The sequence below is a fragment of the Camellia sinensis genome, chromosome 8 (genome assembly GCF_055761805.1).
Source record: "Camellia sinensis isolate YWXY chromosome 8, ASM5576180v1, whole genome shotgun sequence".
Taxonomy (NCBI): Eukaryota; Viridiplantae; Streptophyta; class Magnoliopsida; order Ericales; family Theaceae; genus Camellia; species Camellia sinensis.
Genome location: NC_138968.1, coordinates 190276950 through 190290421, shown reverse-complemented (window position 1 = coordinate 190290421; position 13472 = coordinate 190276950). Strand labels below are relative to the sequence as shown.

The 13472-nt window shown below is 34.6% G+C and overlaps 2 protein-coding genes across 4 annotated transcripts; one reads left to right on the top strand and one right to left on the bottom strand.

Annotated features, from left to right (window-relative positions):
* The first annotated feature begins 920 nt into the window (after nucleotides 1–920).
* On the top strand, nucleotides 921–6222 carry LOC114295598 (adenylyltransferase and sulfurtransferase MOCS3). Its single transcript, XM_082884405.1, has 11 exons — nucleotides 921–1389; nucleotides 1875–1967; nucleotides 2287–2342; nucleotides 2478–2542; nucleotides 2717–2791; nucleotides 2911–2989; nucleotides 3306–3344; nucleotides 3496–3604; nucleotides 4681–4799; nucleotides 4965–5081; nucleotides 5714–6222. Exons 1-11 carry the CDS (start codon nucleotides 1128–1130, stop codon nucleotides 6080–6082), a joined length of 1383 nt encoding a protein of 460 aa, XP_082740531.1. The 5' UTR covers nucleotides 921–1127; the 3' UTR covers nucleotides 6083–6222.
* Nucleotides 6223–8723: 2501 nt separating this feature from the next.
* On the bottom strand, nucleotides 8724–12800 carry LOC114295597 (aspartate carbamoyltransferase, chloroplastic). Of its 3 annotated transcripts, none has more exons than XM_082884399.1 (6): nucleotides 12580–12800; nucleotides 11443–12047; nucleotides 11241–11380; nucleotides 9685–9858; nucleotides 9250–9486; nucleotides 8724–9130 (listed from the first exon to the last, which is right to left on the bottom strand). In XM_082884399.1, the coding sequence occupies exons 2-6, from the start codon at nucleotides 11996–11998 to the stop codon at nucleotides 9023–9025; spliced, it is 1215 nt and encodes a 404-aa protein (XP_082740525.1). In that variant the 5' UTR covers nucleotides 11999–12047; nucleotides 12580–12800; the 3' UTR covers nucleotides 8724–9022. The 3 variants fall into 3 exon arrangements, with proteins under 3 accessions (XP_082740525.1, XP_082740526.1, XP_082740524.1); XM_082884400.1 differs by having other exon boundaries at nucleotides 8724–9168; nucleotides 12580–12702; XM_082884398.1 differs by having other exon boundaries at nucleotides 8754–9133; nucleotides 12580–12702.
* Nucleotides 12801–13472: the final 672 nt, after the last annotated feature.

Genomic DNA, 13472 nt, shown 5'->3' with positions numbered 1-13472 from the left:
ACTAATTCAAACCCAAACTGTGACAAATATTTAGGTAGCTCGTGTTATTAAAGAACTTCAAACACAGAGTGTTGTTTATCGCTCTAGATAGTGATGCATAGAGAGAGTCAGAAAGCTATAACAAAGATGAGTGACATTAGTAATTGAAAATAAACAACAAATATACCACAATCAAGTTGCAAAAGTATTTGGACGAATATACCTTTTTTGCATTTTAAGAAATTTACTACTATTAAAAAAAATGTTCCAGAAGAAGCAGGAAAAACAGAGAAAGAAGTGGAGAGAGAGAGAAGGGGCTTATTGCCTCACTGCCTTCAACAAAACGATGCTATCTTTGTAATCCCAAGAGGAAAAGCAATTGTTGGAGTCTAATCCTCTTCTGGATTCATCTTCAATGCTTGAAATTCTAGAGAGGAGGATTTTGTTGACACTGTTGTTATTGTAGATACAATTATTGTTGTTGTTGTAGATGTAGATGCAATCGTTTCTCTCCGTCGTGTTCGCCTCTACGTCTCTTTCAGTTCGTGTCTCTTCGTCGCTCTCTCTCTGTCTGTCTCGTGTCTAGATCATCTGTTAGGGCTAAACACAATGATACAGAAAGAGATGAAAGTGAAAAACGAGAGGAAACTCAAATTTTGGTAAAAAAAAAAAAAAAAAAACCAAGTAAAACGACGTCGTTTTGGAGAGGACGGTAGGGAGGGCCGCAGGAAAGTGCGGCCGATGATCCGAATTCATTATGAAGGTGCTCGCTGGCTCACTGGTGTTCTCGATGAAAAATTATTGGTTAGTCTTTGATGTCCTATGGTGTTTCAATGTTACTGTGATTGATCAAAATCGACATGTGACATCTTAATATTATTGTAATTGATTAAAAAAAATGAAATTTATAAATTTGTATTAAGTGAGTAGTTTACGAATTTGTGTTGAGATTACGAAACATGAGCGATAGGATGAATTGTGATTAATGTAAGATAGGACACGTGACGGAACTAATGAAAAACTAATTTTTCATTGACCAACCCATATACCTTTATTCTCAGTTAGGGTTTATTGCGAGCTTCGTTCTCACTAACTTCAAAACCCTGGGAAACTACTCGCACTGTCTGAGCAGAGAGAAGAGAGCAATAATGGAGGCCAACGGAGGTGAGTCGTCTCGAATTCTCCGCGAAATTGAGAATTTGAAGTCTGCGAAGAGTGAAATCGAGCGCCGAATATCAGATCTCGAAGCTCAACTTCGTGATATCGATGAAAAGGACGAGACCAAGACGAATTCGACTCGATCGTGCCCTCCACTGTCAAACGGTGACTCAGGTTTTGGCCATGGATTGTCGCCCGATATGATCTACAGATATAGTCGTCAGCTCTTGCTTCCTTCCTTTGGTGTTCAAGGTTTGATTACTACTTACTTACTTATCCATATATATAGAGAGAGATGCATAGATCTGCAATTGCAAATGAACACACTCGAAAGATGTAGGTGCATCGAATCCATGTTTTGGTTTTGTTCTTATTATACTGTTTTACTTTTTGAACCTAAATAATTATAGTGAGTGGCCAGGAATTTACATTTCATGAAACGTAAAATTTAGGGGAGTAGTACATCAATTTTTCTATATATATTTTTTAAAATTTTTATCTGTTAGATTGGATATATGCAGCAATTGTTGTGAAAATTATAGTGTTGTTTTTCTTATAAATCAGTGGTGATAAACAAACTAAATTTATTGCAAAATGGTTTGGATTGCATATTATATAAGATAAAACCCAGGCTTTTTAGAAAACAACAATCTAGCTTCGTGGTTCATCTATAAGGTCATTGTAATATTGATTTGGTATCACCTTATCTTTTGTTTATCCTTCCTGGTTGATTACAGCACAGTCAAGTCTCTTGAAGGCTTCAATTTTAGTTGTTGGAGCTGGAGGGTTGGGATCACCTGCTCTTTTGTACCTTGCTGCCTGTGGTGTTGGTAAGATGTCTACTCTCAATTATGCCTGATGTAATACCATCAAGAAAAGAAAGCACAAAAGCTGATGCTCTTGTGCTACATCAAGTGTTTCCTATTCTAGGTTCTGTTAGTTGATAGAGATTTGTCGTTGATAGCTTGTCTTCATCTGTACCAGACCAAAAGACAAAAAGAAAAAAAAGGTTGCTTTGTAATAATCAAAAGTGGTTTGAACATCACTCTATAAATGGATGGGTGCTTCAATGGAATCATAATATATAATCTTACATTAGGACTTTTTGTTTTGGAAACTAACTATTTTGTTGTTTTTAAATCTTTCTAGGTCGCTTAGGTATTGTCGATCATGATGTAGTTGAGCTTAACAATCTGCACAGGCAGGTAGGATTCTCAATTGTATTCTGATATTTGTAAATCTTCTTTGATGGAGATGATGATGATGTTGCTATAAGTGCTTCCAGGGAGAGAATCAAATTTGTAATTCTTCATCAGCTAACTTGTATTACTATACTGCAGATTATCCATACTGAAGCATATATTGGTCAGTCAAAAGTGGAATCTGCTGCTGCTGCTTGTCACTCGTATGTAACGCTGAATTGACTGACTACTTTGAAAACCTGGTCATGAGTTCCAGTATTTGTGCAGTTATTTTGATACGATAGATCTTACATTGTCATGTCACAAATTATCCCTTTGAATATCTACAACCGTGATATTATCTTTTTGCCTGTATCTAACTCGACAATTTAAATTAGGATTAACTCTACTATTCAGATTGTGGAACACAAAGAAGCTTTACGTACATCCAATGCCTTGGAAATTTTGAGCAAGTATCCTTGATAAAATTAATTTGATATGCTATGATTTCCTCTTCATATTATAGTATATTTGGTATTTTGGGTCAATAAAGCTGGAATATGTTGATTTCCATGACTGTGATGCTTCCTAGATATGACATAGTAATAGATGCAACAGACAATGCTCCTAGCCGTTATCTAATCAGTGATTGTTGTGTGGTATTGGGTAAGGTAAGCTGGCTGCTATCCTCATTTTCTTTTTATAAAAAAGAAGAAAACTTGTGCAAAGACATTGTGAAGTTGACTTATAAATGTTGACTTGTATCTGATTCTGCTTAAAATGATTAAGGTGGCAGACCTTCAGTTCTTCTACTCCTAGTTATTCACTGAATTCTCTTTTAGCTCCATTGTCATATATGTTCGTTTATTTATTAGAATCCTAGATTTAAGGACATATTTGATCAAGCTTGTATGTATTATCCAATGAAATAGTTTAGTGTGCATATGTTAATCTTCTGATCATTAACCTCAATGCTTGTGCATGCAGCCTCTTGTATCAGGTGCTGCTATAGGATTGGAAGGGCAGGTAAAAAAACAGTAGTAGCAATTTTCTCACTGATTCCTATATGAACATGTGGAAAACTCTTTATATGGATTTGGGACTACAGAATGTAATTAGCTCTTTTTTATATTGTTCAAATTCTTACTGCAACTGCATCCTCAAATCATTTGTGTAGCTTACAGTTTACAATTACAATGGGGGTCCATGTTATCGGTGCCTATTTCCAACTCCACCTCCTACGACAGCATGTCAAAGATGCTCTGATAGTGGTGTTCTGGGAATCGGTAAGCCATTAATATGTTGTGTCTTAGTCCATTCAATTAGAAATATTGCCTACAATCTTGAATTTAGAGAGAGAAAAATCTGAGTTTGCTTGGGAGTTGTCCTTTAGCTGTCTGTCGTTGTATGCATTTCTCGAGCCCCTTGCATATTTCTAGTTTATCTCGTTACTAGAATTTTATATATTAGCAAGAAGAATGGGTAATCACAAAAGGGGAATGTAAGAGTGATGGACCTGATGGTCAATAACACCCAACTCTACATTTGAAGGCTTTGTCCCAATTGCGTAAGTTTTGAGACGTGAAGTTTAAAGTTTTATGTTGTTGTATTCCTGGCCATATTGCTAATTTATCTCATTGTGAAATTTTTGATATATTATAAATGGGTATCACAAAAGGGAATGTAAGTAAGAGTGATGGTCAAGAACTCTAATTCGACTCGATTTTTTTGATGCTATAATTGGTTAGGCAAGTTTTGTTTCCTTCTATTGGTTGTTTTGTTTTAGTTGCATCATCTTGATGCTTTCTCAATAAAATTTATTATTTATCAAAAAAAAGAACTCTAATTCAACTCTACTTTCAAAGCCATAATCTCAACCTCAAAAGTTCTTCCAGTGTTTGCAAGTCTTACCTAATCAATATATAAAAGTGCATCCTGGATGAGCCCAAACTTACGAAAGCTCACTGAAAGGTGAAGGCATAGCAAAGGATTGCGGGGTTCCTTTAGAGATTGGGACAAGATCTCAGAAAACCTCAGAGCACAGTGAATAACTGAGAAGATGATCTGCAGATTCTCAGTGCCTTGCAGGATTTGCTGACAACATTGCATATTGTGGTCATTTCATGATTTGTGTTCTTTTTCCTCAGCTATCAGTTTTTTAGTTGCCTAACACGGTACTTTGTCTTTATGTGGTGGACCTTGAACTTGCTATGGGAAGGACTAAGAAAGATGCTTTAATGTGCAAGCCATTGTGTACATATTTGGAGTCTCCAGTCCAGTCCTTATTTCCTTGCAAATTCACCTGGCTTGCAAGTGATGTAGTTCTTTTATTTATTAGCTCTACTTTTATATAATTTTACAGTTCCTGGTATTATCGGCTGCCACCAAGCCCTTGAAGCTATAAAGATTGCAAGTGATGTTGGTGAACCACTCTCAAGAAGGATGCTTCTTTTTGATGCATTGACTGCACGGATTCGTATTGTATGTTTTTAAAAATTTCAGTTTTCCATTAATAAATTCTCTACTCTCTATTTATTTTTTATTTTTTTTCCAGCATAAACATCCTCTATATTTGTTGAACTTAGTGGACATGCCCAGTCAATTCCCCCTTTTTTTCAATTAGCCTTGTACCATGATTTTGCTTAGGTCAAGATCAGAGGGAGGTCATCACAATGTGAAGTTTGTGGAGAAAATGCAACATTCACTGCAAAGCAATTTCAAGAGTTTGACTACGAGAAATTCACACAATCTCCCCTGTCCATGGTATGTTTATGTTCTTTTATTTCCATTTTAGGCAGCACATTGTGTTTTGATTAGCTTGCTTGAGATTTATTTGGTCTTAAAAAGTGAAATTTGTTATGTTTTCCTCTGCCACAAATTGTTGTTTCATAAATAGATCCAAAGATTATTGTCTGTGAACTATTGAACTGGCTTAAGATAAAATTCATCTCTTCGGTGTTACCCAAGTTGTCATACACTCTAAATATCAAAATGGAATTTACAATTTACAAGCGCAAGGCTCTCTCAATCTCTCTCTGAAGTGCTTCTTTTTATAAACCCAGGATCCGTATTTCATTGTGGAGTTCTATATTGATTCTCTTTCCTTGTTTTAACTTTTAATACTTGCTAGTGTAGAATTTATTCAAGTCTGAAGCCTAGAGAAACAACCAAATCTCATGAGAATGTGGACATAACAAATTACATATTGCAACATAATGCACCGTATTGTTCTGTGTGTGAGATACTAACCATATTTTATGACCTGAATGCATTTATTAGCATTTGTTGTAATACTAATGCCATCAAACTTGCTAGCTGTTAGATCAGTCTGTTGGGTGCATAAATTTCCTCTTATCTTCCTCACCCTCGTGTGACCATCTTCCGTTTGATTGCAGACTCCATTGAAGCTAGACCTGCTTCCTACAGAAGCTAGAATAAGCAGCAAGGAATACAAGGAGAGAGTTGTTAGAGGAGAACCACATGCATTAGTTGATGTACGACCAGCACACCACTTTAAAATCTCGTCTCTTCCCAACTCCATGAACGTCCCACTGTCAAGTTTGGAGGCGAGATTGCCTGAAATATCTTCAGCCTTGAAGAGAGAGGAGGAGCATGCTTCTCTATATGTAGTATGTAGAAGAGGTAATGATTCACAGAGGGCCGTTGATTACCTTCACAAGATGGGTTTCACTTCGGCAAAGGATATCATTGGAGGACTTGAGTCATGGGCCCATGACGTTGATCCGAATTTCCCCACCTACTAGTAAGCATTTGTAATCCATTTTTGGGGTTTTATATACTTTTTATTGTAATCCTTAAAAGGTTAATTATTTATTACATGCTTGTTGACTTTGATGTGTAATTTATTTCATAATCTACTTCCAAGAAGATCAAAGCTTCGTAACTTGGTTTGGCTGTCTTCCCTTCTTTTGTTCTTTTTTCCTTTCTATACGAGTAACAAAAATAAACTTTGACAAAAAAAAAATATTTTTTATTCATTAAATTCAACAAAAAATAATATTTTAAATATTTTATGCATATTTATATTAGCTTTAAGGAATTTTTTTTTAAGATCCCTCATATTAAGATTTTATAATATAAATGACATCTAATATTTTCATAATAAGGTTCTTCAAATTGGTCCAGAGAAAATTCACAGAGAAAATTGGTCCAGACAACGTAGTAACCCTTTCTTCAAGCAACCTTTGCTCTTGCTAGAAATCCAGAGAAAGTTGGAAAAGAAAAGGTTGCACTCGTTGGAGGAAGAGACGGTGGAGGAGTGGTTGATGGAGGACAGAAAGTGCATACAACATCGAGCTGATTACCAAAAAAAAAAAAAAGAAGCAATAACATCAATGGAATTTGCATATTAAGAAGCACAACCATTGAAGGATTGAAATTAAACGTACACACATGGATACAGGTATGTGAGTGAAATCTATGAAAAAATACATAATATATATAAACAATTCCCATGTTTGATAGTTCTTCTGTGAGTTTGTGATAGGTTTTCTTTGAACTTAATGCTATGAATTTCTCTGGTCCAAAATTTCTCTGGATAAAAATTTTTTCCAGAGAAAATGAATGAAGAATTTCTCTGGATCACTTTAAGCCAGAGAAATTCTCTCAAAATCAATGAAATTCCTAAAGAAACATTTCCAGAGAAATTCTCTTTAACTCAGAGAAAATTCAGGAATCCACATTTGGATCATCTGCAAAGAACGAATATATGTTGTCTTCACAATCTTCAGATTTCCTGATGTATTCAGAAACTAACTTGCAGAGAAATTCTCTGATTTTCAAAAATTAAATACAATCAAGCTGTTATACATCATAAAAGTTCATATCAAGTAAATTTACACAATTATAATAAAGAACAGATCTACGAAATTGGATTTAAAAAATAAACAAATGAGATGTGAAAAACAGAGAAGAATATAATTTATACCAAATTGCATAGACGCGTCGGCCTGAGCGACATTACGAGCCATGGAAGCAAACAGAGCAATGGCGTGCTCAGCAGCAACGATAGTATTCGCAGTCGACGCATTCACAACAAGGCATCCAAGCTTAGTAGCAACCTGGAGATAGACATTGTCGATCCTAACACTAGCCCTTCCCACCACCTTCAATTGGCCATTCACAAGCCTTGTTTGTCATCTACTATATAATCCATCTTTTTATCTTTTTATCTTTTTTCCATCACATCACCTCTCTACTTTTCTGCACATATTTTCGTAAAAAGACAAAAAGTGCACTTTTTTAGTACACCCCAAACCAAAATCTCAAAAACCTACCTCGTCATTTTCGTCTCACTCCTCACAATCAACGCATCGAACTGCGAGATCTTCGCGCACAAATCTTCGGGAGAGAGATCATAGAGACACTTTTAATGTTGCCAAAGCTTCGAAGGAGCTCGAGGCCGACCTCTTCAAAGAGATCAGATGTTTCATGCTTTTTAATTCAGCTCCACCACCATTGAAGCTATATATATATATATATATTTGTGTATGTATTCTAGAGAGAGAGAGAGAGAGAAAGAGAAGTGAGAAGTTGAGGTTCTAGGATTGAGAAAAGAGAGAGAGAGAGAGAGAGAGAGAGAGAAAGTGCTGCTCTGTAGTAGAGGAGGAGAGACAAAGAGTCAAATTTTTTTGATATATGTTTAGGGATCTTAGACATCAAAAAATAATTTTGTAGATCTCTTCCATTACGAAAAGTGGGACAGAGACCCTAGACTAATTTTTCCTAGCTTTAATGGTTAAAATGTCCCTTTTTTTTTTAATCGATTTAACTTGATGAAACTAAATAAATAATTTAACTTAAAATAAATTAAAAAATTAAGATTTAAATTAATGATTAAAAATTAAAAAATTATTTCATTATAAGGGTTAAATTTTGATTTTTTTACTTTTTCATCTATTTTTTGGTCCCAAGCAATGATTCTTTGTTTGGTAAAGTTTAGAAATTAGTTAATTTCCATGTCGGCCCTAAAAATTGAGAGAGCAGCAACAGGCATATTTTGGCAGGATCAGTAGGTTAAAAATTAATTTTTTTTTTGACTTTTTATAAAAAAAATATGTAAAAAATATAGAGATGATGTGATCAAAAATTAAAAAGTTAATTTTTAACCTAGTTATCAAAATAGGTCATAGTTTCTTCCCTGGTAGATTGAAGTGTGGAAATTTTTTTTGCAAAACACTAGAATGAGCTGTCATTTTTTTGTTGAGTAATAATATACAAACGAAAAATGAATAAAAAAAAAACCATTAAAATGTTTCTTAATATTAAAAATACTACTAATGGATGATTTTGCATAAAAATTTTGGAATGATAGCATTTTCTATAGAAGTTTCCGCTGAGGTCTCGAATCAAGAGACTTCTTATCACCAAATAAAATCAAACATGTACTACCAAAAACCAAATCATGTCGGTCAATTTTTGGAGGTCATCGATCAAGGCTTTCATATGACAGCAGAGTATATTTTCAGTCCAAGTTTTGCAATTCTTGTAATGACTTAAAAAAGTCAATCAATCGAAATCAGTCTTCAAAGAGAACCAGAAATAAAATTAGTCATTTGCAGTCCAAATACCCTTCAAAACCAGACTATTCCCGCTGTTTGCCCCCAACATCTCAAACATCCACAACTAATGTGAGTACTGAGAGCATTATGCATCAAAATCTGACGACAGAGATCATATATTATTCACCAACCAACAAGTAGAAGCTTCAAGAGAGCCATCCGAATGTAAAGACCATTCTTCGCTTGTCTAAAGTAGGCAGCCCTTGGATCCTCATCAACGTCCACAGTTATCTGCTTTAGCATCATGAATCATGAAAAATAACAAATGACTAGTCATTGCATTGGAAACATATTGTCCTTATAAAGCTCATCATGCCAGAATCAAGAGCAAAGCGGAAAAGCTAGCTAACCTCATCAAGCCTTGGGAGAGGATGCATCACCACAGCATGCTTTTGCATCGCAGCCAAGACAGCCCGATCTACAATGTACTTGCCTCGAGCTTCTTCATAAAGATCGATTCTCTCTCCAAACCTCTCTCTCTGAATGCGGGTTTGATACACCACATCACATTTAGAAGCAACTTCCATTAGATCATTGCTTTCTTCCCACTCTACTCCCTTTGATGTCAGATACTCTTTTATGTCATCCTGAAAAGAGAGGGCAAAAAAATATGCAACTTATAATATCGATGTTGCTATTAAAGGTTGACAGATTTTTAAGTTTGGATAGTTAATTCACACCCCACCCCCCCCCCCCCCCCCCCCCCCCCCCAAAAAAAAAAAAAGAGATTGGATTGTTAAAAAGAATGCTGGTTAGAGAAATAGAAACTTGTTTTCTTTTCATACCTTCATTTTTACCACTTCGGGTGACACAAAGTAGATCTTCACATCCTGATACTTAGAGAGCAAATATGCAAGCGATCGGCCTGTCCTTCCATTAGCTAGATCTCCAACAAGTCCAACTTTAATGCCATCTAGCTTTCCTATCTCTCTTTCAATTGTGTATACATCTAGGAGAGCCTGTCTCAAGGCCACAAACATAAGTAGTGCTTCAAAATTAGGGTCCTATGAAATTTATTATTATCAAATAAATAAACATAGGAGAGAAGATATTAGAAACAAAAACTAAGAAAATAAATTCACCACTCACATGGATCTTCACATAACTATTCCATACACATTTAAAAAACCTCATAACCAAGTAGGCTCTGGACATGGCAAGAAGAAGATATTACATTGAAGCTCAGCAGAAGTACCAATAAGTACACACAGCCCCACAGGCACACACTCACAGAGGGAGAAAATCAATGCTAAACGTAGCCTAAAAATAAAATTTTGGGAGGTACTATATTTTTTACTGTAATCATATTTATTGTAAGGGGCTTTTTACAATACAAAACCTGAATATATCAAATCAGATTCTCCAAATGAATTACAGAAAAATACAAAACACAGACATCATATAACTTGAAGAAAATATATGATGCAATAAGGTGTTTTATCTAACATTTTTTGATTTTTTTTTTTTAATGAAAAAGGTAGCTCTTCGATTACTAGCCATGCCTTTAGGACTTCACACACAAAATGAAACATCTACACTGTTTTAACTACATTAGCAGAACCCAAAAAAAAAAAAAAAAAAAAAAACGAAGAACTACAGTTGCGATTCAAATGCATCTGAATATACATAGTACCGATTTAGAAATTCAGGAAATGGAGATATATGATAATGCATGAAAGGAAAATCTGACTACAAAAACTGAAAATGCAGTCTGATCAAAAGAACAACAATGTGCTTCTCAAAAAAAGATTATAATGGGGTCTTTAGTTACTGTTTATCCCTTTTGCTAGGTCGTAAAATTATAGTGCAAGAATTTACATAGCAGGCTTGAAACCGCTGCCTGCCTGCTGCCCACACAGAAAACTACTAAAGTATTGATTCCATACACAATCAAGCCAGTCCGTAAAAGAGAGAATAGGTACACCTCAAAACAGAAAAGAACTTAATGTACTATATGCATCCCTTAACAAACAGTAAGAGGATAAATCATGATCAATCATGATTTGTGACAGGTGATTCAAGAAAATTTGTTATGGATGCTTGACGATGTAACACAAATATTGAACAGTGCTTAGATCAATTGAAAGTTAACTCAAGGTTTGGATGTTACATTTGTACAAACAGATACTGAACATACAGAAATGCACGCAAAACAGACATCAATTTTTTAAGCCCAAAACTCCTACATCAAGCAAACAACTTCAATATCATGTCAGTATTCAACTTCAATATGTAGAAGAATCTAACTAAAGATAGTCTGAAGGGTTTTCATGAACAAATTCAAGCAAACAACTTCAATTATTTACCAGAGGATTGCGTTTAAAACAAAAATCATGCTTACTTGAGTTGGATGCTGTCCTGGACCATCCCCTGCATTAATAACAGGAATACTGGCAGTGGCTGCTGCTCTTTGAGCAGCACCACTTTCAAAGTGCCTCATCACAATTATATCCGAGTACCCTTCAACTGTTCTTATACTATCTGCAAATCAAGCTTCAAAATTAGAACCACAAGGCAACAAAATTAAGCATTTGAAAAACTACCTTCAAGTGTCTCTCCTATTGCAGCGGACGAAAACTCCCTAGCATTTTCTGTTGTCAAAACTTCCCCGCCCAACCGTTTCATAGCAGACTCAAAAGAAAGCCTAGTTCTAGTTGAGGGCTCGTAAAAGAGGGTAGCCATTAAAAACCCCTTCAGAATTTGGCTGCCAGCTGAGTTCTTCTTGACCTTCTCCATCTCACGCGCCACTTCAAAAATAGCACTAAGAATATCTCTATCGAATTGCTGAGCTTCGATCACATCATTGAGTTGAAATTTATTCCCAACCGAAAATGAAATCTTATTTTCAACCTTCAGTGCTTGACATTGGACTCTATTTATTGGTAAGTGCCTCCCACTTTGTTCCCAATTTATTGATTTCACATTAGACAAAAACCTTGAATGTGTTAGGTCAGCACATAGAGCAATTAACCTAGGGTTAGACGATTGTTTGAAGAGACTCGAACAATTGAAAATGAACTCTCTGTAACACTTCATTGATTTAGGGCCGGACACGGAGCCGTGTAATGTACAAGTAGAAAATGAAGACGAAGAAGCCATTGCAAGAAAGAGAACAACAATCTATGTTCGTTCAAGAGATTTTCAGCCCCTAGAATATAAGAAAAACAATAATAATTAAGAAATGTACTACTGCATGATCAAACTAACCAAAAAACTTCCTATTTTAACCAATGAAACTTCTAGTTTAATTTTGGTGAATGACTAGAAGTTAGGGCTATGTTAATTGAAGCTGTACTGTTTGGTTGCTGAGAACATTTTAGAAAGGAGGTAAGAAAAAATATGTATTCAGATGTTGAATCGGTACAATTGCAGGACAGAAAAAACTAACCGCTATCAGGAAAATCGATTGAGATTTCTAATTTTTATTTTTATTTTTTTTTCCATTTCGTTTTCTCGACAACCAAACAGAAGGTTACGAAACGTCGAAATAGAGAAAATCGAATCCAGTTCTTATGTGAATACAAAATCGATGATAGAACCGGAAATAATAATCGAATTTCGGTATTTGTAAACTTTATTTCAATCGACTCACAAAGATAAGCAGATTGATAGAACTAGAATGAATGTATATAAGCATATACAGAGAGAGTGAGAGAAAGGAAGAAAGAAGAGAGCGGCACCATGAAAAAGATCTTCTTCCACGACTGCGCGCTGTGCTTGTTTGCCGCCGAAAGTATGAAGTGAAAAAAAAGGAAAAGGAAAAGAAAAAAAAAAAAAAAAAAAAAGAGGGACCGTGCTTGCTTGCAAAAAACGATAGATAAATGAAATCCAATGGAAGGAAATAATTAAAGAGGGAGAGCCGCGAAAATGCGAGAGGAAAAATCTTCCGGATTTAGTCAACAGTGTTTTTTTTTTCCCAAAAATTACACTTATATCAAGTCTCATTTTTATTTTTCTTATAAAAGATCCTACAAAATTAATTGTTTAGTCTTCGTTTGAGATGTGAGTTGAATTTTTGACTTTTTAATTATTTTAACTTGAGATTAAAAAATCTCATTTGTGATAGATTTTTTAAATTTTATGAGAAAAAAATAAATTAATTATGTGTTAGATGTGACAGTTTGTATTTGATTAAAATTGCTAGTTTTATCTTATATGATTATTTTAACCCAAAGTAATATTCCAAACAAACAAAATCCTAAATTGTTAAAACAAAACTTTTTATGAACCTTACATATGCGAACAACACTCTCTAGCATAATCATATATTAAAATTATAGTACACACTTTTCAAAGGTGTATTACATGCACTTTATAATTATAAAAGAAAATAATATAATTTTATACTTTTTAAGGCATAATTATATATATAAAAAAATTATAAATAAACACAAAAAAGTCATAACTAAATACCTCAAAATAATATTATAATTAAATAAAAAAAAATTGATCATAATTAAAAAAAATTGACCTAACTGAAAGTACGTATAGAGTGTGTACAATAAAATTCTCCAATAACAAATTGTGATAAACTATCTCAACCTAACCATCTGGTGTTGACATTACCAATAAT

Bases quoted from the DNA above. Each gene is read 5' to 3' on its own strand.
- LOC114295598 (XM_082884405.1), top strand. From the start codon at position 1,128: ATGGAGGCCAACGGAGGTGAGTCGTCTCGAATTCTCCGCGAAATTGAG. The intron at 2,343-2,477 runs GTAGGATTCTCA...ACTATACTGCAG, and splicing joins TTAACAATCTGCACAGGCAG to ATTATCCATACTGAAGCATA. The intron at 4,800-4,964 runs GTATGTTTTTAA...GATTTTGCTTAG, and splicing joins TGACTGCACGGATTCGTATT to GTCAAGATCAGAGGGAGGTC.
- LOC114295597 (XM_082884398.1), bottom strand. From the start codon at position 11,998: ATGGCTTCTTCGTCTTCATTTTCTACTTGTACATTACACGGCTCCGTG. The intron at 11,381-11,442 runs GTAGTTTTTCAA...CTTGATTTGCAG, and splicing joins AATAGGAGAGACACTTGAAG to ATAGTATAAGAACAGTTGAA. The intron at 9,134-9,249 runs GTTAGCTAGCTT...ATGATGCTAAAG, and splicing joins CTCTCCCAAGGCTTGATGAG to CAGATAACTGTGGACGTTGA.